The sequence below is a fragment of the Anas platyrhynchos genome, chromosome 4 (genome assembly GCF_047663525.1).
Source record: "Anas platyrhynchos isolate ZD024472 breed Pekin duck chromosome 4, IASCAAS_PekinDuck_T2T, whole genome shotgun sequence".
Classification (NCBI taxonomy): Eukaryota; Metazoa; Chordata; class Aves; order Anseriformes; family Anatidae; genus Anas; species Anas platyrhynchos.
In genome coordinates, this window is record NC_092590.1 from 23,828,960 (window position 1) to 23,853,625 (window position 24,666).

Sequence of the window (24,666 nt, forward strand, 5' to 3'; positions counted from 1 at the left end):
TTGCTAGGAAAAACACCTACAACATCAATTATAATTACTAACAGCACGCACATCTAAATTAAACACCTGCAGATATGTACAAAGCATAAACAAAATGCACTCAGGCTGGTATAAAATTTTGCCTCTCCATATAGAATACATGAAATGGACATGCTCTGGTGCTACATTAGCAAGTGGAACATAAAAACTTCATCAGGAGGGTGAAGATTAAAGACAGCAATCTTTAAAAGCATGTAAATATAAGGTAAAATGATATATAACATACATAAATATCTTATTTATGCTATGTGCATTAGGATATGTACATATGTATAAATGTACACACAAACATACAACCTTTACCTGTTTCATGAAGTGAGATTAAAGAGCTCCTTCTGCTTTCCACCATTTGCCCTTTTGCTATGCAGTGAAGTTCTCCTGCAGAGTGTCTGTGTTTGGGGCTTACACTTAGTTTTTCCGGGTGTGTGAGACCAAGAAGCAAGCAGCAAGCACTCATTTGCTGTGTGAGCTCCTGGAATACGTGGGGGAAATGGAAAAAGCACTGCAGTTTTCTGAGCAGCAAGAACGCGAGAGGAAATTACCTGAATGGTAACAACAGAAGGGAGCAGATGTGTCTGAAGGTGAATGTGGCCCACCAGCACCACCACCCAACACATTTACTCCATCAAGGATGAAACGGGATCCACTTCTGCAGTACTTCCTCAGGACCACTCTGTCTTGAACCAGCCGTTCTGTCTGATTAATAAGTGGAAGACTTGAAGCTGGTAGCGTCTTGGCACCAGACCCTGCTCGCAATGTGAATCAAGAGCTGACATTTTGGGAATGTCAAGAGTTGATACAACAAGAAGCTTCTGCTTAATGCAAGCCTTTCATCTAGGCATGTGTCACCTTCGAGATGAGACAGCCCATGATGCTCAGGATTTGGAGGGGAAGGGAAGGGAGGGACTAAGGGAATAAAACAAACTGCAAGCAGGAATAAGTGGAATCGTAGAAATAATTGAGCAACTGCTCCTTCATGACCTCACAACCTATCTTACTTAAATAGAGAATGTGTGATGACATGCATACTATTAATACCCCGGTTAGAGGAATCTGGAATTTGTGTGTGTTGTATCTGGAGAGAGAGGATTGATGTTGCCTCTTGACCCAGCGGCTGATATGTTGCTATTCCACCACCAAAAATACCAGGAGCCTCAAGAACTTCTTCACAAGCACATTTATTCTTCGTTTGTGAGAAATACTGTGAAGCAGGGCAGGACGAGACCTAAACAAGTATGGCACTGATAATGCATACAACTCAGGGCTGCCAAAGGGCAGCTCCTCATATAGCAGGCGAGCCGTTGTCACTGCCCTAACACTTCCACTGGTACTGCAGAGTGTACCTGCAAGAGAAACTTGCTGAGGATTACTAAACTGCATGGCCTGAAAAAACTGGAGGCAGGGAAAGTACCACACTGCTCTCTTCTTCCTCGTCCCAGGGCACCTGTTTGTGGTCACAATTGGACACAGCACAGTGGGCAAGACAGACCTTGGCCTTATCTCATACAGCTACTTTTAGGTTCTCACCTTAAAAAAATCAGAAATTCTTTGGTGTATCATCACCGAGTCCCCAGTTTTCACACCATTTTTCCTATCTAATCCCTTGAACTAGCCAGCCTAGCCACGCTCCTTCCAGCTCTTGCACTTTTTTTTCATACACCACTTTTGCACGGCAACATATACCAGAGTAGGTTTGGATTTTTTTTCCTTTGTTCTTGCTGGTCCTCATGACAAAACAGCCTTTCTAACATTAAGCACAACAATCACATAACACATTCATTTAGGAATATGATACCTGGGTCAAATGCTCCAATACGAAGTTGGGTTTGAAGCTAACTTGCTACTGAGATAAATGACAGTTCCCAAAGGTTGCTGCACTGCCAGACAGTTTTGCCTCAATTAGTGTTTACAGACCTTGGTTAGACACCAGTAAAATCAGTCAACATAGTTTTCTATGCTTTTCTTTTTGAAATACACTGTGCTATCCAAGTGCCCCATTAGCTAGCGCCTGAATTACAATGATACAGGAAGGTAAAGCTTTTTCCTCAACTTTTTAAACTTAGCTTTTAATTATTTAACTCCAAAGGCATGCTACAGTGAAACACTTCATCTTACTTATGTACATTTCTTGATGTAAAAAAGTGAAAACTGTTGGGAGAAAAAGGGATATCATGAAAAGCTGAGTGCAGTGCTTTGTTGCATGCATATTACTCCATTTGGAAGAATCAGCAGTGGGATGGAACCTGAATGAGGTTATCTTCTGGTAGGCAGAAAAAAGTTACATTAAGTATTATCCTTTGAAATGAGCTCAGAGACACTCAAGTGCAATGGTCCTGATTTAAATCCAGTGAGCTAAATGACTTCCATTGAAATCTAAAGGTGAGCTGGGGGAGCCTACTTCTCGTGGCCAGAACGCAAGGATACACGCCTGCTCCAGCAGAACAGCAATGCTGACCCTGATTCCTCTTTTTGTTCACTGCCATCACACCCGCCCTTGCTTCTGGTTAGCCTGTCCCAGTTTCTCTGGCTTTCCGATCTATGACCCTTATTCAAAGGCAGACTTCAATTAAAAGGGAGCATTACTCAGCAGTCGGAGCTATTCGCTCCTCAGCCTTTATAATTCCCCAGTGTAGGCAAAGAATACATGCAAGAGAAACAGGTACATACATTGGCTGTGGAGGAGCAGCAGCACTGCTGGCAGGTAAGATTTCCTACCTGAACAGTTGGACAAAAATGTGTGTACTTTTCCATTACGGACAGAATGGGACCCTTGGGGACTCAGTGTGCATTCTGGTGTATAATGAGTAGCACATCCACACAGACCACTTTTGCAACTAACTATTTAGCAACATAAAAAATGTAATAAATAGGGCAACACCTCAGACCACGTATGTGATGAAAAGTTCCTGCACACATCTCCAAAACAAACAGCTACCTATCTAGCTAGCGCACTCGCTTGTGAAAAGTGGTAGTTAAGAACGTGCTTTCTGACGTGAGGTCTCCAAAAGACACCTTAATTTTATACTCATAGTTCCTTGAGAATATTTCTGCAATTAAATGCAGAAACTAATGGATAATGCTGTTAATGATATGTTTCAACTTTCGGTTAGCCGGCCAGGCAGTTGGGCTTCGTGATCTTTGGAGGTTCCTCTCCTCGTCTCGTGTCGTCGGACGCCATTTTGTAGGCCCCTTCTGACTCAACTCTCCTCTCCTCTCCTCTCCTTGCCTCTTTATTCTGTGAAAACATTCCAACCAGGTCAACACTAATGCAGAGACCCCATGCAAGTACGGCTTCAAGCTTTCACTTCCGAAATTGCGAGTGCCCCATGAGCGGACAACCAGCAGGAAGGCCGGGCTGCGTGCCAGTCGGGAGCCCTGCTGCTCCCACCCACCGCCCAGGCTCCCCCTTAGTCAGCCAGCCCTGAAGTTAACCCACGAGGCTGAAGGCCCCCGTAACACCAGGGCCTTGGGTGAACCCTCCACGTCTCCCAGCAGAGATGCTCTGCAGCCATGCCCGATTTGCACCTGGGGGTTGCAGCTGTTTCAAACTTAGCGTTAAAACCAATAAACCTTTTCCTCTGAAGTTTTTGTTCCCTATACCCACCCAGACGGCCATGCAGGATTTACACCTAAAAGCACAAAGATCTTAAGAAAACCTTGTAAAAATATTTCCGTTTCACCCTGCTTAAAAAAATATTTAGATTAAGGCTTATGTGTAGTAAAACAAGGTCACTGTATGATCCAAGAATGTAAATTCTCTGGAGAGCAGAATTAGAATATCCTAGGAAAACGAGGATTGATCCTTTGCTCTAAAATGCTGTGGAAATTTTAGAGGCGAAGTGAAGTACCACAGTGAAATTCAGCACATCATCTTACTTGCCCGTGAGATAAGCAGTTCAATTTATGGCATTTACAGCGTTATCGCATATGGTCAGAAGTTCATCCTCTGAAACTAGGTCATCACAGGTCATCAACAGGAAATTCATAGGAAATTATGAAGGAAATTAAAAGAACACAAATGGGCATGAAAATTAGTTTATACAATCTAGGTTCTCCCAACACTGCTTCCTGTGTTATGATGTACTCAGCTTTCTTACTGAACTTTGCCTTTGCCAGGCCACATTAAGTAAGGATTGCTGAATTGTCTATTATATTCCTTGTGCTTCAAAATGCCGAGGTCAAATTCACCACAAAGGGCCATTCAGTTTTTCCTTTAAATGATGCAACTGGGGCAGAAAACGGTAGCAGAAAGAGGTGCTTTGAGACCACCAAGTGCAGGTTTCTAACCTGCATATGGGTGCGCGAGGTGCCTCATGGACCTGCATGCCAGGCAGAGGACAGAGCCCGGAGTGAGGTACAAGGGATGCTCTTTGCTACCCCATCTGCTACCCATCATCCTACTCTTTTGTGTTGTTTTCACATCCTATCAGAACCAATAAAACCATCAAGATTTATTTGTTCAACACTAAAACTTGATTTTTATAATAATAAATTGTGTCAGCAATAAATTGTTTTAGCTATTCCCTACAGATGTTGCTCTCTAGTGAAGGAAAGGAACCACTCCTATAATTTAAAAATCGTAGGAATCGCATCTTCTACGATGCGCTGAAAAGCAGAGCTACCTTTGGGTTGTGAGGAGTTGGTCGACATGGTAGAAGTGCTAACACAGCACATAAAACCCAGCACTCCACATCACTTACTGCTGGCACGAGCAAGGTTTCTTTTCCAGCTTGCTCAAAGGAGAGATGGAAAATTCCTGTGAATGCCGTTGTGTCCAAAGGCTGATGGAAGGGAGAATTTCATTTGCAGAAGGAGGACTTCTCTGTTCACACTGAATACACCTCTTCTGGATGTTCATTCTTACCCACTGCTATCAGTTCCAGGCCTGGGTTGAGACAGTCCCTCTTTTGTGACAGGCAGCCTGGCAGCACAAAGCAAAGGACAGTTCTACTGAACAGTATGCCACCATACTGCATGCCCAAATACGCTTCCTATAAAGTCATGTCTTCCTTTCTTCCCATTCCCTGCAGTCTGTTTGTGCAAGAGCAACATCATCCCAGTGCCTACGTATTGTCCAAGAGCATGATACAAAACAGCACTGGTAGAGTACCCATTCAGGTCTCATTTTTTACCAGTACTATTCCTTTTCCTTTTTCTGGTGCACATAAAACCCATTGGTTGGACAGAATTGCATCAAGTATTTCTTAGATACTTCTTACTAAGTGCATCCAGCGTGAACATCTAAGCCCAGATCTACATCCACTCCACCGAAGCATATGTCCAATATATCCAATATCCAGTTTTGATAGTTTAGCGGTAGCTTGATCATTTAAAAATAATGCAATGTATCATTTTAATTTTCAAGAAATAGAAAAAAAAAAGTATTGTATTATTTAGAAATTCTTACACAAGCTCTAAGCTATCTGACAATTTTTTACTGTGGCTCTAATACTGCTCGGCCTTTTCCAGCCAGGTAAGAGCATGCTGAGGAGGAGGAGCCAGGAATAAACTGTACCTGAAAATACTTTCCAACGCTGCTTTGTTTCAGTCACAGGCTGGGCATCATGGCCCAGCGTTTAGATGACAGGAGGCTGACTCAGCTTCAGTGCTATTCATGGTAACACTCTACAACCTGCTATGGATTATGAAAGTCACCCTAACGAGCCTCCCCAAAACACCAAGAAGGAACCCATCTTTGGAGGACTTCTACAGCCTAGAAAAATATCTTCCTTTCATTCTTCTCACCTGATTCTACTTATACTTCCCTTACCCGTGTACAGAACCTTACAAAGATGGTAGTTTACTCTCCACTTACTCACTTCTGTGCAAACGAAAGCTTATTGTTGCTCACAATCGCACAGGTCACCGGCCTAAACCAAGGTGATCTGCAAAATCCTCACATTTCAGCCTCCTCCAACAAGTGATGCATTTTGCAAAGATGTGGCTGCAATTCGATTCCAGAACGGCCAGATATCCAACACCCTTCGGGTTTATAAAAACCTCCCAACAAAGGCGAAGTGTAGCTTCTGCACCTGTGACAGCTTGGGAGCTATTTGTGATGAATCGGCGCTGTGTTTGTCCCGAGCAGTTGTCTGCTCTTGAAAGAGGAGCCTCCCGTATCATCAGTGAGCTATCGTGATGTCTAGCGCCCATATAATGAGTTACTTCAGCCACAGGACTGCAGAAAACACACCTGGAAACACACTCCGATTCAGAACCGGATGATAACTCTGCACAAAAGCCCTTTGGTGACCTGAACCCCGTGCCCTTCCGTGCACCCTGACCTGGCCCAAGGTTCATGTGGCTGAGCAAAGCCGACACAGCCTGTGAAAGGGAGAGGGATCCTGGTAGCTCTGATGGAGCCTGGGGAGGAGAAACAGCCTGAAACTTAGCCCTGCAGGGTGAGTGCTTTGAAACGAGATAGAAACGTGAGCAAGTCTAGGTAAGACAGACACACACACAGCCTTCTGTTTCTTTCTTGTGTGCATTCCTCTTGGATTTTAATTCTACTGCCATGACTGAAAAAGCTGCTCTGGATCCCCTTGCCCACAGGTCTCAGCTGGGACTTGGGTACTCCAGTGCAGCTTGCTCAGCTGGGAGGATGCACAGCCCATGCACTGGCCAAAGCTTGGTGTAAGGGGGAAGAGTCAGGGACGTGCAGAAACCATCCTGCTACCTGCTGGGAAAGGACCAGGCCTGCAGACAGTGGCGTAGCTGACAGGTAACAGCGTTCAGTTAACACTGCACGAGGAGTGAAAGCCAGGGCTCTCTCTGCAAAGGGTGGTCAGACAAGATGTGTTTCGTCCTCCCTCTGGCAAGAAACCATAGGGAGAAACCAAAACTAGCTGGAAATGGTGCAAAAATGAGTGGCCAATGAACTTATACAAAGTTTGTGGTGTGAAGCCAGGAGCCTCCTCTCTCCTCAGCAGGACCCGGTGAAAGCTCCTGCTTCTCTTCCCAGGCAAGCAGATGCCCTGGGGGCCGAAATGGACTGGAAGGCAAAGGCAGCCCAGAAGCAGCTTCCCAAGCAATAAAGCAAGCATAAGCCCTGAAGTAACTGAACGAAGCCACCCAGCCAGGTTCCCAGCTCAGTACAGGCCGAAGCAAAGGATGCAGGGCAGGAGCTGAGGGGCAGGAGCTCTGCGAGCCACCAGCTCCTGTGGTTTTATGGTTCCAGGACTGGTCTAAGACAGCCTCAACTATTCAGAACTCGGGGAGGCAAAGAGATCACATTACTGTTAAGCAGACAAGTTGGAAGGTGTTTCTTAACACCACACGGAGAGAAGAAGGTGATGCAATCCCGATTATTCCATTAAATATTAATTACAATACAGCTACTTTCAAGCTAGAACATATTCCCGTAGATAACTGAACTGAGAGGGACAGGAGAACTCAGCGAGCTCCAAGGCTCTGTGTAGATCTGTCATTTCTCAATTACGTTAAACTGCCTTCTTCAGATCACGCACGGTTATCTCCAAATATTAATTTTTGTCAGAAGTTGAAGCTAAGGGGCAAAAAAGAGACTCAGGATTCTGCAATTTGCTCTAATCTGACTCTCAAGATCCTTCTTTCTGTTCAAGAAGGCTGAAGAGGCAGCCCTAGACCTTCCATCAAACACCCTTGAAACGCAGGGAGGTATCTCTTCCTCCTAGGAACCCTAATTTGCACACAGATAACATCGTCGGCTAGCTGGTCAGCGTTACCTCCTTTCTCACCCTTCTCTTCTGCTTTAGCTGGGTAGCGAAGCTCCGGGAGCTGCACAGCAATGCTGAGACTGAATTCCACCATTCGACTCCAGAGCGCTGAAACACGTGCAAGGAAATTTTATAGCAAAGAGCAATACAGGCATTGCAAACTTTTTGGAAGGTGACCTTCAAATAAGCGAGCTCTGGAATTAGCTTTTACCGTCGTGGAGAGCTCTTCAGACACTCCTCCTGCTGCGTGTGCTAGACTGTCACCCCATGCCGCCCCCACCCCAAATTGACACAGCACCTCCAACACCAAGATCTTCAACCAAAATAGCTCACCAAAGGCTGCAGAAGAAAAAAATAATATATATATATATATATATATATACATTTCTCTGCAGAGCACTATTCAGTTCTGGTAACATTTTATACCTGGGTCAACCACAGCGAGCAGTTTGTCTCCCCACCGAGAGAAAATCCAGGATTTCCCTTCTTTATTTAGGGGGGGGGAAAGAAAAAGAAAAAAGGAAGTTCTGACATTTCAAACGCCACACGGTATTATTTCATGGGGCCTTTTGGAGCCCTCGTTCCTGAGTTCCAGTGAGTTTTATTCTGTTTGGCAGTTTTATATGATTTCTTTATTTCCCCTTCAATTAAGTAACAATCCATCAAAAACATCAAGTACATCTCCCCCCTTGCAGCAACTTATATGAAATTTATTGGATTCAAACTTTTCAACATCTCTTTTCAACGCAAGGTCAAAGCTCTACATTGTTGTAGTTTTCTTTTTCAGTGTTTTTTTTCCAAGTCAGCCCTCCACTGGGAAATTAATATTCAGCATGAACAATGAACTCCTTGCATGGCCTTTGAACCTCGTGGTTGCTAGGAGGCCTAAAGAAACCCTCGAGTACAGCACATTTAATAGCACGTATCAAGAGATTATTCAGCGGTAAAAATGTGTGATTTTCTAAATTCCCTGCCTTTTTTTTTCCCCTCCTTACTTCCACCTCCCTTGATCTGTCAAACGATCTCTAAATTTCTCATGAACTGCATCTGCATCCGCAGTAATTTTCTGCAATTATGGGCAGTTTGTTCCCAAAGTATTGAAAATGTGACTGCTAACCACCCAGTGCTGCTTCTTGTCAAAGAAATACCAAACCGGTCCTTTACTCGGCTTTATTGAAAAGGCTGCTTAATACCGGGTCTGCTGCACCACGCCAGCGGGAGGTCTGCACTTCCCTGCAAGCGGGGTTCTGCTTAGAGACCGCATGTCCCCCCCAAAAGCTCCACCGCAACACCATTGCTCAGTATTTCTGTGCTGCTGAAAGAAATGTATATATACACGTATATGATTCTCCATAATATTAACGTCCCAGGCTTTTTAGCATCTTACTGAAGGCCCTTTGACTGTTTGCTCTTTCGTATTTTCCTAACCAGAGTAATTGAGGCAAAAACCCACGGTTTCTTTCCCACCCTCCACCCCCACCCCAAACAATGAGGCATCTAATTAAAAGAGAACCACAACAATGCTAATGGTGATGAGGTTAAATGGTTGGATAAACAGAATGCAGCCCTCTGAAAAGCCCATGTGTTTCAGGACACTTTCTCCCCTACGACATTCTGGGTGACAAAGACGGTGTTTGTATTCCCCATCCCCACAACTCTGATGCCAGAAGACTTCCTACAGGTTTCCTGCGAGGAAGAGAGTTTTCTTCAAGTACCCAGAAGTGTTTAGATACAGGAGCCCTTCCTCCCAAAACTAATATTTGAAAAGGCAGTGGACAACGATCCTTTAAAAATAAATGAACGTGGAAACTACCCATCAAGAGAGAACAACCGCATGTCCAGCTAGACGCCAAGCAGGCTCCCTTTAAAGCGCTTCTGATTTTAATTTCCAGTGTAGCATCCCTCCAACAACTTGAGCAGGTTGCTCGCACTGAACATGACATTTGTCCTTCTTCAGTTGTTGCAATTTAAACCAAGGCGTTGTATATTCATAAATACAGCACTCCGGGGGTCCGGAGATTACCGTAAAACATTCGTAGCATATTTCATATCCACGGGCCCCCAAAGACACAGGTATCAGCCAAAAAACGCAGGGTGACACATCTCGTTCTGAAGATCGCTCATGCTTGAGCACCTACTTGGGTTGCATCAATCTTGCCAAGATAAAGCTTTTGCAGAGCCCAAGATTTTCCCTGAAGAATTAAAAACAAGCAAAACCCACACCACTTGGCACAAAACGCTCCTGTGAGCTCCTTCTCTTTTAAATAGGGCTTTCCACACTGGAAGAAAGGCCTTGAAGTACTGCCTTCAACAGAACTGACACAGCATTGTATCCTTCCGTGACGAATATGAGCACATCCACGCAGAACAACCAAAACCTTCACAATTTGGTCAGATCTGGCTTCGTGGCTGCCTTAAGAACCTGCAGCACCAACAAAACAACCCCCCCCCCCCCACACACACACACAACCATTCTCATTTTCTTCAGCTGTTCAGGCATAAATTATACTTGTCATTTCCTCTCCATACGTGGCTTCCCAGGAAAGAGAGGGGGGGAGGAATCAAAATGACTACTGCCAAAACAGCGCAATTTTCTTACACAGGCAGATTTTTTCAATAAAAACGCGTTATTTTTCCCCCTGTGCTCGGGGGTTAATGAAAGAACGGTCACAAGACATTTTTAAAACACGAGAAACCAATCCTGGCCAAAGAGAGCTGTTTATTGGAGACAGCGATAGCACAGCGAGCATTTAACTGACAACCACAATCTTTGGCTCAACCTTCGCAGCAGAAATGGGGAGGGGGGGGAACACAGGACTGGAAACGTTTTCAGTAATGCATAATAAATACCTTCGTTTTCTCCCGCTCCCTCTTTCTCTCCTTTAAAGGAATCTGCCTACTCAACCTAAATTGAGCCTTAGAGGGAAAACGTGCCTTCGTGATAAATTGGAATTTGACATCGTAGTAATGAAATGTTATGTCCGATCGTCACAATAAGCAGGCAGCAGAACAACAAAGGAGGTTTCCAGGATTTTCTGCCCCCGTCCCCCTCCCCACCAGCATTTTCCCAAGTCTTCTTTCTGGTGTTTATGAAATGTCTGGATTCCAAGGCCATTAAGATGCATTTCAGGATGGAGCAGCTTCCATTAACATTACTGAGGTTTGCTGAAATTGCACCAGCACTCCGTCTGAGGCCAAGCCTCTCCCTGATGCCTGCCTTTCCCTGTGCTGGTTTTTGTTTTGTTTGTGCTCTCTCCTCCCCATGCACAAACATGTTGGTGCAGTGTCCATTATTTCCCTACAGCCTCCCTTGCAAGCAACGACCAGATGGACATACATGCACGTGTGCGTTCGCTCCCCCACATACACGGCTCTGCTCCCCTTCTACACCTCAGATAACGAATGCAAACGCGTTCACAGTCATTTTCACCAAAGCATGCTTTGCCACTGCAGAAGCACACAGAAAGCTGGAAAGCCTGCAGCAAGGCGAGAGAGCATTTGCAGTCGCAGGTGACCGTCTTTCCTTCCCCAGCAGAAAAACACCCCGGCGCAATGAGTTAAACTAGAGCTAACTGCATTAAAAGGAGGCCGTGTGAGGCAGCAGTAAATATCCAGCACATGCTCTTATGCACAAAAGGAGCAAAGGGCTCCATGCTCTGCGCACCCAGTCATTTTTCTCCGCCTTTGCACAGCAGAGAGCCACGGCCGCTTCCCCCATGCATTTATTTCACCCGACTAATAGATTTTAAACACCATATTGCGAGGGCCCTGCTGTGAATCTTGCTGAGGTACAAAATGGTGGATGTATGCTTTTCTCTCTTTTTTTTTTTTTGAGCATTATTCATAACAACTTACGCTCCCGCTCGCAGGCTCCCCTCCGTACCTACTGCCACAGCCCGCAGCCGCACACCCGCATCCCGCAGCCGCCTGGCACACACACACACACACGCACAAATCGTGTTACAGACCTGATGTCATGTAGCCCCGTGATGCCTGCTGAATAAAAGCCGGTGGGAAGTGTTTGTGCAGCCGGTAGTCCTTCTCGCTGCGGGACCTCATGCGGTCGGAGGCCCGGTCGGAGAAGTCGGAGCTAGGCCAGGCCCTCCGCAAGGTCGTGCTCCGCGTCTTCTTCATCCTGAGGATGCCCCAGCCCAAGCCTCCCGCAGCCGCACGGGCCAGGCCTCGTGGCTCCCCGACACACGACGCCTGGCATCAGCCTAGCGCCGGCACCGCCGGGGCGCAACCTGCGCCCATGTCGCCGCCACCTCTTCTAGGGCGCGGGCGGCAGGTCCCTTCCTCTTTTTTTCCTTGCTCTCCCCCTCGAATGATCCAATTTTACACGCGTCCCACAATGCATTACACTTCATTTGCAAGCGGTCCGGCTTACAGCTTCCAGATTCGTGGGGAGGAAAGGCACATTATGTGGCTTCCCAGGCAAAAAAAAAAAAAAAAGGAAAAAGAGAAAAAAAAAAAAAAAAGAGGGGGGGTTGGGAGGCGGGGGGGGGGGAGGATTTGCAGCGTGAACGCTCCGGGATCCCAAACAATAGCCCGATTGAGCCTAGCGGTGCTTAGCCAACTGTGAGCCGCCGCACAAAAGCCCCACACAAGCGAGGCGAAGCCCACGGCCGCCGGTGATGACCCGAATCGCAGCGCGCCCGGCGCGGGGAGAGGCGGCGGCAGCTCCCGGCACGGCGGCAGCAGCAGCAGCAGCAGCAGCAGGAGGAGGAGGAGGAGGAGGAGGAGAAAGAGGAGGGGAAGCAGCAGCAGGAGGAGGAGGGAGCCTCGCCCGGCCGCGGGACCGGCGCAAGCACCGCCACCCCCCCGCCGCCCTCCGGCGCCCCGCGACATGGCGCCGGCCCCCGGCCCCCGGGCACTGCCACACAAAGCCCCCGGCCGCCTCCTCCTCCTCCCCGCCGCCCTCCTCGTCCTCCCTCCGCCCTCCCGAGCCCCCTCGGGCCGCCATCCTGCGCCCAGCTTCCCCCGGGCAGGAGGGCAGCGGGGTAGGGGGGTGTCCCTAGGGCATCCATGCGTGGAGTCCCCCTCCGGCTCGCCCAGCCTCCTGACATTTTCGCTCCCCCTCAGGGCTGGGTGGCCCAGACCCGCAGCTCGCCCAAAGGTGGCCCGGTGGGCCCTGGTGGCCCACGAGGATCCCTCTTGCTCGCCCCATGGCTCATCCCATGGGTACGTGTGCCTGAGCGCCAGGCACCATCTTGAAGCGTTGTGGGCCCAGCCGGCAGCGAAGCAGGGGTTTGCCAACCAAAACCACACGGGGAGCCTAAGTTCCTTCTAAATGCAGCTAATAAATCACTTGCATTCACATTTTTTTACATATAGTTCATTAACCATCCTTGCTGTGGGGTTGTGTCGCATTTCTGGAAGCATGGAAAATGAGAGGACTGTAATTTTGACAGTAATTGAACACCTTCAGTAGTGTCAAAACACGGAAAGGACAATAGTCAACGAGCAGGACATCAAAGCCAACAGACGTGTAGACGCTGTCCCTTCACGGCCACAAAGCACGGGGTTTATCCACAGCATCCTCCTCAGCTGGCCCTGCCCTACCACCAGATGACACACCAGAGAGTCATTCACGGTTTCCTTTGCTTCCAGCCCTTTCACACAATATACAAATTACGTGAATGAAACCCAGCAAGGTCTTTGAAAATGAAATACTTTGGAGGCCTTTCTCATCTCATTCATCCTCATTTCCTTCCGATGGTGCGAAAAGCCATCAAGAGCTACACGTTTCCATTGATGCTCTGTGTACTGGTAGCAACAGGCAGAAGTAACACAAGCAAAGAAACCTGGCCTAGAGCACCACTATTGAAGATGTAAGATATTTTCCATCATGCAACTTACTCATCCAGCAATTTTACTCATCAACCTACGCAAGGCTTATAATAGACCATGTTTTCATCCTCAGACCTGAAAAACCATAAGGAGAACTTCTAGAATCGTTCAACTTTTCCAATCTAAGACTGAGGCTTGAGTAGATTGGTTAGCACTACCTAGCTAAGTCAAACCTAAAAAACCTACCCATTTCAGCAGACGTAAAAGCAAATTAAATTCTACCCAAGAGCATAAACTCTCCTACTGTCTGAACATTGAACAGATGGTGGCCATACTGTATAAGTGGTTGAAAGTAGCCTGCAGTTGGCCAACTAACGTCAACCTACGTCTGAACTAAACTCAGTGTTTCTTCTACTCTAGACATAGCCCTAGATATCAATCTGTTCCCTTAAAGAAGAAACACGAAAAAGAGGTATAACCTGAGATGAGACAAATAGGAATAAGCAATGAGGAAGAAAAATGAGGTCAAAAAGTAGGAATACAGAACAAAGTGGGGTGGGGTGGGGGTGACAAACAAGACCACAGTGATCCTGACACTGGCTTTCTGCATAATTATTCCTAACTAAAAATACTAGAGTCTAGTTTTAGGGCTAATCTAACAAGAATCAGATCAGGGACAGCTCTACCACTGACAGACCTGTGTGCCCAACCGTAACCATCAGGCAAAGCACCCAAATCCCAGTGCTTTTATAGCAGTTTGCTGAACAGTAACAAACTAGTGACAGTGCACAGGTTAAAGTACTTTTAATTGATTTCATTTGTCTACTTGCAGGAATTGTCACAAGAGCAGTACAATATTTAAAATTTCCATAAGCATATGGAAATTCCCTTCTCACCGATTGTAGGAATTGGGCTGGTTTAGGGGCAGATAACAGGATGAGTTTCCATTGTTTGATAATTTGAGCAATTAATAATTTTATATTAAAGTTGGGGATTGGAGGAAGAAATAAGCAATCTATCTAGCAAAGCCAACTTTCCCTTCCCAAATGTAGGCAGACTTGCTTAAAAACAATTTTAGAAGCTTTCCCTCAGTAATGAGACATTGCCACCGTGGTCAGCTAAAGCTCCTTGTATTCCATCTTCCCACTGTTATCTTTTTAGGTTTCAGCTGAAAGTGTTCTTGACATGGTATCTGAAAGAGTTCTTCCCTTTGAAGAGAGGAATTCAGAGCAAGTTTCCTCCTGCTCTTGCATTGTTTGAAGTCAAGTGTTGTTATGGGGATGAATCAAATATATAATTAAAGACCAAATTTAAGTTTTGGCTGTCTTCTTTGGAAAAAGGGCTAGAACTGTGAGTATAATTGATTTTTTTTTGCTTCGGTGGCCAAACTGAAATAAACGTTTCCTTCATATGAACTGAAAACTAAAATTTGAGGGCTTTTGAAAAGAAAAAAAAAATCTTAGGCATTTTATTATTTTTCTTTAAATAAAAGAAAGTAAATGTCTGGATTCATACAGATATGTTGAAGCGAGGTAGGGAAAGAAGAGTTTCCAGCTACAAATGGCTCTCCTGCTTGGTGAGCAATGAATGGTACAATACCACTTTAAGCACAGTATGAAATAAATAAAAATTTGCTGTTTAATTAGACAGTCCCAACAGATGGGGAGGGGAATTTTAATTGTATTTGCCTGAAACAATGGGGAAATTCTGCTTTAATATACAAATATTTTTGCGTACTTATGATATATTGGTAAAGTTTTGCCCAATAGTCTATAAGTGGTGAAATAGCCTAATTCCTGTAGGAATATGGGAAAGCAGAAATATGCTTCTAAGCAGGAAATGAACTGATGGGATAGTGACACTAACTATCAATGATGAAGAGAAAAAGGATACAGTTTCAAAACTGGTTTGTTTGTTTGTTTGTTTGTTTGTTTGTTTGTTTGTTTTTAACCATTTGGTACTTAATGTTCAGCAGGTACCATCTCTTTCTTGAATTAGTATAAGGAGAGCTGGGACTAGGCTGAATAGACCATAGAAACCTTGAGGGGGGGAAAAAAAATCTGAACTAAAACAAAAATCCTGCCTCCCTCTTAGCCTAACAGTTACATATCAGGAATTGGCAATAGAACAGTAGCCATTTCAAAGACAATAGTTTAACAATATATATTTTTAAAAAATAAAGAGGCCTAGGTACATTTAAGACACTGCAAAGGATTCTTACAGGTTCAAGCTTTTCATCACAACCCTGCTTCAGCCAAAATTCATTGGGAGCCTGAAGGCTTTTGGAGAAGCAATTAAAAATGTTAGCTTCTGAAAGCCTTCTGTGTTATCTCTTTAAAAGTGAAAAAACAAATATTACCAAGGATATCTATTGCTTTTGATCTTCATAAACACTTACTAGTTGCTAAGCTGGTCTATTCCTATTATCTTTATGGAAATAGGCAAAAAGAAAAGCAGACAAGTGGCCCAAAACAGCATAGGAAATCCATGACAAATACACAGCCATATAATCAAGGGTCCTAGCCTGAAGTCCTCGGTTGAAAAATAGTAATTATATGGCAGGGTACTGTATGGTGATATATAGATATATAGAGAGAGATTTGCATGTGTGTGTTCATGCATGCTTGTCCACGTGTGCATACATGGTAATTGTTTTCCTGAGAGAGCAATACCAGATTATGGTATTTCCAGTTTCTCTCATGTAATCTGGTATTTCAAGTTTCAGCTGGGGCAACGTTGCTCCTCCTCCCCATGGCAAACGAGTTTTCACAGAGGAGGGGGGCAGACTTCAGCAGGGTGGGCTGGTGTCACTGCAGCAGCTGGACTGGCTTGGGGACCAACTGCATGAGGTTCTCAACCAGACAGGCCTTCAAGCCAAACAATAAAATAAAAATGGTGAAATAGGTGAAATAATAGGACCCACAAGGAGGAAAGCAGTGCTCCTCTTTGCTACGACAAGCTGCACACCTCCCCGGTGAAATTCTCTCTCAAACTATGCATTCAAAGCCAGGTTTCTCCCTTACCCTGTCACTACCTTGCCTGTTGCACATAGTCAATGGGCTGCCCCGCCAGGAGGAAATTGAAACGTCTTTGCTTTATTGCTGCTGGACGAGGTGGTGTCTCACAGGCACCCAACACAATCAGAAGAACCAGCTCTGCTGAGATGCCGAGCACACAGCACAAAGCCTCCTTGCTTCGCTCTCTGCAGGTTGGATGGAGGAGGAGGTTCCTCCCACAGGTCCCAGCTCCACAAGCAAAGACTGAGGATGGCTGGGATGCAGGGGAGACCTTGCCCTAATGACAGCAGCTAGGTAAAACGCGGAGCACATGGGCATTTTATGACCCTTGGAAACAAAATCCTCAACTACGTAACTGCCCTGACATCCTATGCTGTTTTTTCTAAAACTAGCTATTTCCAAAATGTCTACAACCAGACAGTAGACTAGTGCTATTTGGCAAAAATCCTCTGCAAGGGGAGCTAGCTCTGCTCCCTGTCTTTTATACCTTGCTGGAAGAGGGAGGGTAACACAGAGGGCAACACAAAGGTGGTCTTTGGGTACCTGTGGTCCTTCGCCCTCCCTCTGTTTTTAGACCACTCTTCCTTGGATAGTGCACTGAAAAGAAAAAAAAAAAAAAAAAAGCATGCTGCAAAAGGAGGAAATGGCCCAGCACATCACTAAGGAAAACCTCTGTAAACATCTAAAACTTTATAAACTTCATATAAACTATATATATTTTTTAAACTATATTTTTTATATAAACTAAACTTTTTTTTTATCTCCGTCCTTTCTGAAGGTGGAGATAGGATGCCGCAAGATGCTGGGAAGGAAATGCATGACCTAAGAAAGTGAAAAAGGGAGAGAAGAAAGAAATAAATAAAAAATAAAGAGGAAAAAAAAACCTGTAGTGCAAGCATTTGATAAGTAAAAAGGAGTAAGGGGAAAAAAAGTTTAGTGAGGGAAGAGGTAGAAAAAAACGTAATTAAGAACTGGAGAAAAACACCGAATGAAGACATAACATCCCAAGTCTTGGCAATATATGGTTTTATCAGAGGTACGGCTCTGCATAATAACATCCCTGAGAAGAGGCATAACCCGCATTTTTAATATTAATAAATGCAGGAAGAGGAGAAATTATCCAGTGCACAAACTGCTCAGTTCTCACACATGTACTCCTATGTATCTGTATTATCAAACGTGCCACCACCACCCGGTAAGGTGGGAGCAGGCCAGAACCCAGCCTCTAAATAAAATGCTTTTGTGAGACCCCTTTTTGGTTACAGAGGTCTGGCAACTGGTTGCAACTGTCCTTGGCTTTGGGAGGTCCTTGCTGTCCCTTCCAGGCCTTTGTAACCAGATCTACTGGCAAAAAGAGGCCAGAAAGCTGGTGGCGCAGCATATCCTCTTTCACAGGAGCTCTCAGGCTTCCGTCAGTAACACTTGCAGTTTGTCACCTCTCACTGGTACTCGTTGGTACTCAAATATGCGAAGGAAGCCAAGCACTTGTAGTCCTTGCTTGTGGCCCAGGTCACAGAATGAGGCAGCCTCTCTTGGTGGGTTTGGTGGCTCTGGGCTTGCTCTCTCCTTGCAGAGAACATTGGAGAAACTCCACCAAACACAGAAAGAAAAAATCCCCAAGTCCAAGGTGCGAGTGAAAAAGCTTCCAAGTATTAAAAAAAGAGGAAAATATTTCAGAGCTTATCACAAGCAAGTCTTCAGTCCAACTCCAGAATGCTATCAGGTTATGTTATACCGTGGTAGTAATCCTGGCTTAATTACAGCACCTCTTAAACCAGTTTCGGATCATATTTCTCCCACTGTTATGTTTTGGGAATGTGTGATGACAGGAATGCAGTGCTGCTGCTGCACACATGCTGTAGTTCACTGATTCATTTCTCTGTGTGCTAGCTTATACACTGCGGTATTTATTTTAACTTGCATGACTTTTAGGAAAAACCTGCCTCTGTTATGAGAAGAAAGATTGCCCTGTATTTTTTTCGGTCCAGGCCTTTCTGATTGCATTTGTGCTTCCTCTGCGTTGAGGACAATTGATGCAGAAGGTTTTTTAATCTGGGGACCCGAGACTAACTCAAAAGGCAGCAGGGAGAGGCACACAGCCCGTAGGATCCGGTCTTCGCCTTGAGGCACGCTTCTCCCCTCCTGCTATCTGACTCAGAGCGGGGTAGCTGAAGTGGATGGGAGATGGGGCTCCAACTCCTCGGCACACAAAACCAACCCAAGAGGGAAGAAGGTTGTGAATGCACAGCACAGGCTTCCCAGCAGTCAAGCGTTTATTGGACCCCTCACATATAACAGAATTCAAAACCTTGGAAAAATGGAGCTCCAGAATTCATTCATTGGCTGCTCTTACAAAGGATACGGTGGCAAAAGATGTGCCAAAAATGTTGACCTCAACTTTTCTTGTTTTCCACTGGTGTCACATATCGTTAGTACCCTGGTATTTAAGTAACCTACTGATATATGGGGGCCAGCTGTACTCTGCGTTGGAAAGACAGCCTATCCTTCTGGTTTAGGAGGTTAAAAAATAGAGAGCATGCGGCGTAGACCCCACCAGCAGTAGAAGCCATTATAGACCGTGTTTTTAAAGACTAATTCACACGTCTCTTCCCGCTGCTTCGTAAGCCCGTGTTTCTGCTGCGTGCTCGTGTAACACCTCACACGATCGCACCATCACGAGCGAGTCTGGGTGAGCTCCTCGGTGCCACAGCAACACAAACCACAAGCAGCTTCTGCATGCCAGGTCGGCACCCGTAAAGGGAAAGTCCACTAAGAAAAGAAAAAAAAAGCTTGGCTATAATGAGTGGGCATGGCTTTGCACATTGCATGGCTATTATTTGTCCCTATATTAGCTTCGACTTCCAAATCCTTGCCTGTAAGAATTACTCGCCACACTCAAAACTGACCCACAAGCTGCAGCCATGTTTGCAAAAGGGACAATGAGCACATTTGATGGGCAGCCTTCAAAACCCAAGCAGCATACCAAGGGAACTAAATCCCAGCAGCTGCTATAGCTCCACAGAGCATTTGCTGAACAACCCAGTACTAAGCTCCCTCTAAAAATTCTTGCTTATACAGCTGTGCAATATAGCAAGCATATTTTATAGATGTATATATATAGCATGTATAGCGGGCAGAGATCTTTAAAACCTTAGAGAAGTTGGGAAGCCTGAATATACGCTACTCCACCCTTTGTAAACAACCTCTTGTCATGAATTTACTTCCATATGTGCGTGAAGCTCTGCCTACATAAAACAGGCTTTCAAAAGAGTGGCTTAGCACTGAAAACGTATGTTTTCCACCCATCAGCTCGAAGAGAATGCAAGCAAGATAAAATCCCAAGAGTGAAAAAGCACTGATTCATCACGCCACCAAAAAGCAATTTAATTACTTTTTGGATATTTTATTACAGTTTTAGACTCAAAGGCTGCCTCATTGGCATGTACCAGTCTTTGGGCAGAGGAAAAACAAAAAAACACACCTCTAGAGAGGAGTCATAAACACAGGCAGAAATTAGGTGACTCAACACATGCCTGACCAAAAGGCAACACAAAACACTCAGCCTGGATGTTCTCCACGCCGACCTGCATCGTCGCTGGGTTTCAGCAGGATGCTGGAGCATCTCCATTCTCTCCTGATGCTGCATCAGCACCCGTCACAGGGAGGGCTCTGCTCCTGGGACTGCTGCCCTGCCTGGCGCTGGCTGCCACAGCTTGCTGCCCCTCTCTGCTTAGCTTTTGAAGCACGGCGTTACCCTCCTGGGCACCCAATTTCCTATTCCTCTGTCCAGATGAAGGTTTATGCTGGCATCGCTTGCACGTGCCTCTCCATGAAAGTTGTTCCAAGCATTTTTCCTGAGAGCACAGATTTTTGTATGCAAGTAGAGGAACGAGAGGAGGCATTTTACAGCATCGGGGCTCGAGTTTCTATCATCACCATGCAAGAAACTTAACTTCTTCAGCTGGGGACTATTCCAACTGAATAATTTCTGTTTTACTAAGTGACGCCCTACATATCAGCACAATCTGTTAAAGCAAAGTACCAGCCACAGGGAGCTTTACTGCTTTTTCTGCATACCCTTCTACATTACCGGGTGGCTGCTGGTTGTTTTATTATTAATTCATTTGGTTTTAGGTATGAAGAGGGACTGGCTTCCAAAGGAGCGCTGTTACCTCCCAGATTGTCTGGAGGTCAGTGCAAGATCTTTAACTCTTCCGTGGCGCTAAGCAGAAGGGAGCAGCACCCCAAGTCTCGGCATGGAGAAATGCTTATAATGCAGCACTTCAGTGTAGCACTGGATGTAAGAGAAGTCTCTGGTGTGAATTTTTCAACCTACGACTTTCCTACCAGAATCAAGACAGAGTAAAGTGAAACACGTAGATGTTATGAAGAAAAACATACCTTATTACAAAGGAATATCATTGTTATAGCCAAATTAAAGTAGTGAAATTAAGAAAAAATAAACTAAAATCTAATCAGAAAACAACAACAAAAACAAGCCTCCACTCTAGCTCTGAAAAGCATACTCCTCACTCCCACCACAGAGGAGTACTTACATCTTTTAAAACGTGAACAGCACTGGCACAGGATAAGGTTTCTTTCAAAATGCTTTTCATATTATAATGGATGTTTGTGATGCAAGGAGAACCACTTATACTTAATATTTCTGGAAATCTAAAAAGATCTCTTTTTTTCTCCAAAGAAGCAAACATCTTAAGTGAGATAATTTACATGAAAGTGATAAATGTCTTAGCACTAGAATTCTGTTTGGAAGAATTATGCACAAAATGAAGAGCTGGGAAGTCTTTAGTCTTCATTAAAACTGATCACTATTGAGCTGAACTCAATACCTTCACCAACCAACTGTGGTAAATCTTATTAGCTATGGTGCTCATCTCAGAAGCTCACGTAGGGAGCCACCAGGTTTCCATCCATAAAAACTTCACGTGCTTTTCACCCCAGCTGTCCCAGGAATCAAGAAATAACCATGCTAAACAGCTCTTAGTCTGTCTTAGGACAGAAATTAAAACTCCTTAAGCAAGTGCTCAGCAACTTGCTTGTGAGCTGTTTTGTGACGGGGGAGATGTTGGGCAACCTTTCCATCTCCCAGACAGGGTAAGGTAGCTCAGGGCACCTTCCTTCCCGACTGGCAGATTTCAGGAGATTTGTCAGATCAAGTTGCTAATGCCAAATCCTTTTTTTCCCTCCTCTCCAAAGATGGATCTTGTTGTTAGCCCAGCTGATGGAACCAAGACAAAATAAATACAGACATCAGGGACTGAAACAATGACAGACAGCCTTGAGAAGGCATTTAGGGGCCCTCCGTTATCCAAAGAGTAAAAAGTTAAAAAAGCAAGTACTTCCTTTTATTGCCTACAGCCTGTTGTAGTACTTAAAACCAGAAATACAACAACACACAAACCCTACCGATTTCTACCCACCATCCAGTAATTACCGAAATAACAAAGAATAGGAAAAAAAAAAAAAAAAGTATTTCCAAATCCTGATGCTATTACTGAACTGCCAATGAAAAAACTCCCACTAACACCTCCTAAGTCTATCCTCCTGCACTCCTAATCTGAACACAAAGGGTTGGGTTTAAACCCCCACCACCCCGGGATTAAAACCGCCTGCAGTTTTCAGCTTCAGGCCAGCAATGACAATACTTTAAATCCTTGGCTACTTGCTTCGTGAAGATGCAGCCTCCAGACAGTCCCAAAAGTTCTTTGAAATGTTAAATACAAAGCAGGAGGAGGTCATAAAGGAAATATTCCTTATAAAAGGAGCAGATATCATATGCAGGCTTTTCAAACACATTCCTCAATTGCTGTGCTTTCAGCCACCATATTCTCAATTCTGCATTGTCTGAAGCTTTTGAAATAAAATTCGGGAGCAAAATGAAACACACAAATTAATGCTGAACACAGCTGCCAATATATGCATGTGTTACCTTTTAGCACTCATAAATCTCTCAAACGTAAATGGTATCCTAGTCCTTATCTGGAAAGACTAATTATTTACCTAATAAACGGTCCTACAGCAATTACCAAAAACCCAGCCACTTAAAAGTAACATCCAGGTTTTATCACATAATCTTCTGCACCATCTACCCAATTATTTCAATACGAACCAGCATGGCTCCCTGCTGCATTGGAAATCCAGCTATCTTTCTGCCCAAAGCTTTCCAATGCATACAAAAGGAATGAGGATTGAGAGACTTGTTTTATCCCCTCTTACCCCATACACTAACAAGCCTTTTCTCAAGCAATTTTTCTCAATAAGTGCACGTAATTACGTAGGAGGATGGGACTTTCAAGGTAGGAGAAGAAAAATCAGTTTAGCTTGCCAGGTTTGCCAAGAAATGCTGTCAGCTTTAAGCTAGGAGGGGAGCAGGCACAACAACACGGTGCCCTGCTGCCGAGCTGGAAGCAAAGAGTGAAGCTTTATGGTGCAGGACTGCTGGTAGGTGGTCAAGTTTTCCTGCCCACCTGCATTGCCCTGGAGGTAAGCAGGATGGCCCCTGCCCCACCCCAAACACTCAGTGTCTCTCCTTCCCCATTTGGGTACCTTAAACTCAACTTGAACTAATTGAAAAATGAGCTTTACATCCATTTTGAGAATGTGTGTATTTGGGCACCTTTACACGTCTGTTCACGGAAATATTTGAGCTACAGAAAAGAGTACAAGGTGATGGCAAGCTCAGGGACATCACATGGTTTGGGCAAGGTGGGAGGGAGGAGGACGATAGGTTTGATTTTTTTATTTTGATTTTTTTGACTGAAGCACACTGTAGAGCAGGCTCTACAGAGCTGGACATAGCCCTGGCAGACAAAAATCCTCGCTCCTCCTGGCAGGATGCAAGGCAAAGTGCCCCGTGACCTCTGCCTGCTGTGTGGCCTGCTGGGCTCCTTCCCCCGGCAAAGCAAGCAAGAACAAACTCCAAGCAGTTGTAACCTGCACCTAGGCTACAGCAAGGTGTGAAGCTAAAAACTCTCTGTCCCACTAAACCCACCCATTGGCCTCAAAATAATTTGGATGGTTCCAATATTTCTAAACAAATCACATATTTCGGATGAGCAGCCCTTTTGATTTCTTGACAATGTTAATGATATAAATGCCAATAACATTATAAAACTATGTTTTTCTTCATAACTGTATTGCATCAACAACCTATTTAAGTTTTTGTATTGCTTCTTGTTTCAGTGCAACCAACTAGGTAAGTTTACAACAAATCTTACTTTTTCCTATTCAAAGGACAAAGAAATCCAAAGAGCAACACTGACCTCTGAGCGCATGGCTGCAATAATGCCGAATCCTCTTTCAGCAAGTTGAGATGTTGAGCAGGCCACTTCAAACGTGATAAGACCTTGATTCACAGGGTGTCTGAACAGATTCCTATTTATCTGTGCCACTTCAGAAAACTACATTCTCCCTGACTGCTAAGTCTTGAAAGTTAGTGTGAAACTTGGGGATTTGAGAACAGACCGAGAGAAGACACAGCTAGAAACACAAACCTCACCGGATCTGCCTTCCCATAGCTATATTCCACCACCCTTGGAATGGTCAGGGAAGTATGTCAAACCTCCTAAGTCATAACAAAGTGTTCAAGAGAAGAAACCTGTGTTTACCAGCTGTGAGAAATTCCAGGGTTCCAAAACCAGAACAAATGCAGAAATTCGGAGACTTTCTTTGCCGTCGCAAATTCAAAAGGGGGACATTGAACACCTTTAATGGAAGGAACTGCAAAAGTCCTTACCAAAACAGGATGCAAGTTTTAGTGCCAGTTATGGAGACAGCAACACGAACACAAAGTATTACATGTACTAAGAGCAGGGACATCTTCCAGCTGATGGAAGCCACTTATTGGGTACTAAATCCTCCTTGAGAAACTTAATTCTGCTTCCCCATCTTTGAACCAATCCTTGCACAAGCCTGGGCTCCGTATCTGCAGAAATCTTTAGATTAAAAACAAACAACTCCAGCAGCAAAATAGTTATTGTGACAAACTGATTAAGTCACGTTCGTAATTCATGCATGAGTTCTCGGTTTGCTTGGCTTTCTTAGAAGTCAGCTTTTTTTGGATATCATGACTTTCGTGGCCAGAAGCAAACCGTATCACACCCCGT

The 24,666-nt window shown here is 44.8% G+C and overlaps 1 protein-coding gene across 6 annotated transcripts in view; it reads right to left on the bottom strand.

Moving 5' to 3' along the window:
- STOX2 (storkhead box 2) overlaps positions 1-24,666 on the bottom strand; it is a 132,097-nt gene that overhangs the window by 54,848 nt on the left and 52,583 nt on the right. The window contains exon 1 of one of the 6 annotated variants that reach the window (XM_005030500.6): positions 11,702-12,784. The exons of 3 other annotated variants lie outside the window; for them this stretch is intronic. In XM_005030500.6, coding sequence (XP_005030557.3) covers positions 11,702-11,867 — 166 coding nt within the window. In that variant the 5' untranslated portion in view covers positions 11,868-12,784. 2 more of the 6 variants (XM_021279209.4, XM_072037249.1) reach the window with 2 other exon arrangements.